The 3,783-nt window shown below is 39.9% G+C and overlaps 1 protein-coding gene across 3 annotated transcripts in view; it reads right to left on the reverse strand.

The window, feature by feature from the left end:
- Positions 1-990: 990 nt before the first annotated feature.
- The window catches only part of loxa (lysyl oxidase a), an 8,158-nt gene continuing 5,365 nt past the window's right edge, over positions 991-3,783 (reverse strand). Inside the window, exons 5-8 of one of the 3 annotated variants that reach the window (XM_008302470.1) lie at positions 3,051-3,054; positions 2,030-2,128; positions 1,753-1,868; positions 991-1,681 (exon numbers count right to left, since the gene is read on the reverse strand). In XM_008302470.1, coding sequence (XP_008300692.1) covers positions 1,675-1,681; positions 1,753-1,868; positions 2,030-2,128; positions 3,051-3,054 — 226 coding nt within the window. In that variant the 3' untranslated portion in view covers positions 991-1,674. Of the gene's footprint in view, positions 1,682-1,748; positions 1,869-2,029; positions 2,133-3,050; positions 3,055-3,783 lie in introns of those variants that run through there. The other 2 variants (XM_008302469.1, XM_008302471.1) reach the window with 2 other exon arrangements.

Here is a 3,783-nt window from a genome sequence, read left to right on the forward strand (position 1 = left end):
GCATGTATTTAGGGTGGTTTAGCACCTCTTGGTGTTTTGTATCTCTTCTGTGTCCTTTTGTTTGCCTTTTGGGGGCAGTTAGTGGTATTTTGTGTGTGACTTTGGGGTCATTTTGTTTCTCCTTGGTGTTGTTTTGTATCCCTTCAGCGTGGTTTGGTGTTTCTGTGTTGGTTTGGTCGTGCTGCCTTCATTTTTGCATCTCTTTGGTGTCATGTTTAGTCTTTTTTAGTGTAATTTTTCATGAATTTGGGATGGTTTTGCATCTCTGGTTGTTTTACATCTTTTTGGTGTCATTTTGTTTGCCTTTTGGTGGTTGATGGGGTTTTTTTGTGTGTCTTTGGGGTCATTTTGTGTCTTATGGGGTGTTGTTTTGCATCTCTTTGCTAATTTTTTCCCCTGTCAATGCCATTGTTTTTATCTTTGGGTTGCTTTTATACTCTTTTTAGTGTTGTTTTGTATCTCTTGGGTGTGGTTTTGCGTATCTTTAGTGTTGTTTTGTATCTCTGCATTCATTTGAGTGTCTCTGGTTTGATTTTGCAGCCATGTGGGGTGGTTTTCAGACTGGTCATTTTGTGTCTTTTTGGTGTCCCTTTGTTTGTCTGTGGGGTGATTTGTGTTGGTTTGCATCTCTGTGGTCATTTGTTTGCCCTTTTGGTGTCATTCTGTATCTTTTTAGTGTCCTTTTGATTATCTTTGGGATTGTTTGAGGAGATTTTTCTAGGACCTTGGGGGACCTTAGGGGTGGTTTAAAACCAATCAACCAATTTGAAACCCCAAAGGGAAAATTGGGGAAACGCAAACGGCCTCAATTTTCAACAACAAAAGGTGCCTCCTGCCTTTAAACCCAATTTAAACCTTTCCGAAATGCAAAAAGCAGGTTTTTAAAATTTCATTTTGTGCAAAAACAATAAGACAAAGAAAAATGTAAGAAACAGCGGCATGACAAGGACAGAGAAGCCCCTCAATAAAATAATTAGTCTCAAACAATAATACAATATCACAAAGTTTTATTCAAGTAAGTTTCATCAAAAGATGTTTAATAAAGAGAGTTTCATCTGTTGCATATAAATATGACAAATACAATTTCCTTAAAGCACCTGGTTCCTTTTTAAAATGTGATGTAGTGACTTAAACCTGCAGAGCGGAACTTTTGTCTCCCCCTTCTGGCAGTGAGAGTAATTACACAAACAGTGTCTATGTGCACTGATGATTTATCGTTTTCCAAGACTACGATCGCTCCAATGAACACCTAATTTAAACGTAGCGGATGTTCATTTATACGTAAAAGTCCTGCACTCCACCTCGAGCTGATATATGTTTGTGTTTTGTCTAAACTTCACTGATTTTATTCTTTAACTATCTTACAAGTGGCACAAAATGCAAACATACAGTACAATCCAGCAGAAGTAAGAAACGAAAACTGTAGGAAAGAAAAGTAGAGATAGGAATATGCTTTTCAGTAAGAAGATTAAACGGTGTTTTCCCACACAAGCAAAAGAAGAATTCAACATTATCCGGCGCTATAACAACACATGGTTCCTACTTGTTTTTGTTGTTTTTTTCTTCTAAACTGGGAGTATTTAAATTACAGAGTGAATGTACGTCTTACAAAATCTTTAATTTTCATATGCAGTCCTCTTCATCGTCACTTCCACTGTGGATGACTATCGTTTCTTAATATCTGGAAAAAAAAACAAAAGAATTAATGAGGAATATGAAAGAGAAATGCATCACCTCAGACGAGACACTTACGGTGACATGTGACACCCCGACACGTAGGCGTAGTTGCCGGTGTAGCGGACGTCGCAGCGCACGACGTTGTTGCTGTAGTCCGACTCTGGGACCTGGTAGTACGGGTTTACGCTGATCTGCGCGGGGAACAAAAACACACGAATCGATGGCAGAGCAGCGAGGAAACAAAAAAGCCCAGACTGTGAGCGGTTTGAACACGATGTGATTCCAGAGAAACGCAACTCTTTAAAAGTGTTTTCGTGTCTCAGAAGGAAGTCGTCTGGTATTTCTGACAAACCTTGAGGATGTAGTTGCCAGGTTTCACATCTGTGATGTCGATCCACTGGCAGTCGATGTCTGCGTTGTAGGTATCATAACATCCTGGGCTCAGGCCCTGCACACGGGACAGCATCCACACAAAACATCGTAAAAACAAAGTCCTTATTTGTTAACGTAAGGCTCATTTACAGCTTAAAAAAGAATTTAAACACGTTATCGCAGTCTAAAATGTGACACAAAGACGAAAAAGAGCAATAATTAGAACCATAACGGCACTTCTGAGGGGATTTTCGGTCACCAAAATAAAGAAAATAACAAGAAATATGCTGGAAAATGAATTCATGTGCTAAACAACAACATGTGCAGACAGGTGGAATCATCTCAGAGGAGAAACAGGAAATCATTAAATCACCATCACCACTGGCTCACGCAACCAAAAAAGAAAGAAAGGAAAGGAAATACTGAAGCTGTCCTCTGGACGGCGGCCGCCTCAGCAACAGAACACTTGTTTTTGGTTAGTTTCACTCCAATTTATTAAGAAGCAAAATCTCACAAACAATACCGTCATTGAAATGTAACTCGATAATTTGCCTCAATTTATTCTGAGCGCACAAATGGAACTCGGTGTGTGTTTTTTTTTAACTGAGGTTTGACGTCACTGAACTAAAAGCAGAGGTTTGAATAATTTAAACTGATAAAGAGTCATGATAGCGTGCCTGCTGGCTCGTCGTCCCCTCTCGCCACCATTAATGTGATTTTCCTGCTGGAACAACTCGGACTGTGTTGCTGTGAAAGGACCCATTGTTGGGAATCTCCTGGACACATATGGAACATGTGTGTCAACAGATCAGCCCTTTTGTCTTTCTGGTCACATCATGTAGAAATAATCCAAATGCAAAGCAGAGCGCGGGTATAAGCGCTGTTTCTCCAAAGGCTGCGCTTCTTTAAGGCTTTAAATCTGCTGTGAGTTATTTTTTGGCCGGTTAGCTGCACTCTGTTTACCTGTATTCATTTACTGCTCATTTCAGATCTGCTCTGACAGTGTCGCTGTTCTCGCTAACAGCAGCTGACGGGCAGATGAGTTTTGGCCACATGTGTGCAGCCAGAAGAAGCTGCAGCTGCAACACCACACAGACCTTTCCTAATAAAGTTAATGTGGTGGACTTGTTAGGAAACAGCTGCAGACACAGAAATGAATTAGTGTTTATTTGGAGTGAATCTGGCCACCTGACAGTTCAACAATATTTACTCTGATTTTAGTCTCTTCCTTCTTGCTGTGCTGGTGGAGGAGAAGCTGCTTTTAGAGTTTGTTTGCTGAAAATCGCTGCCTGTTGATGTAACCGGAGTAAAACAGTAAATCTGTGGAGCAGCAAAACCAGAACAACGAGCTGAAAGAGACAGAAAGTTGTGCTGATTCTCTGCATTGCCAGGAAATAAAGACATCCATTTCCCCCCCAAGAAAAATAGTTAAAAACATATAGATAAGAGCAGCTTTAACCCTCTAAACTCGAAGCAATTTCTGGATGCATTTTGCTGTAGACACCATCTAGTGTGGGCTCATTTTTAACCACAATATAAAGTCCTGCACCTCTAAGGAAACAGCACAGCCATGGATAGAAGTAGAGAGAACTCAAAAATGCCTTTTGTGCAGAATGACAAAGTTATAATGTCATAAATCATAAAAGAAAAACTAATTTCTATGATTTTTTCACTTTTAAAAAAGTGTTTTTCCAGGTGCACATATTACATATACCAGAAAGACTGTTGGCTCTA

This window comes from Stegastes partitus, unplaced genomic scaffold, assembly GCF_000690725.1.
Source record: "Stegastes partitus isolate 25-593 unplaced genomic scaffold, Stegastes_partitus-1.0.2 Scaffold1820, whole genome shotgun sequence".
Lineage (NCBI taxonomy): Eukaryota > Metazoa > Chordata > Actinopteri > Pomacentridae > Stegastes > Stegastes partitus.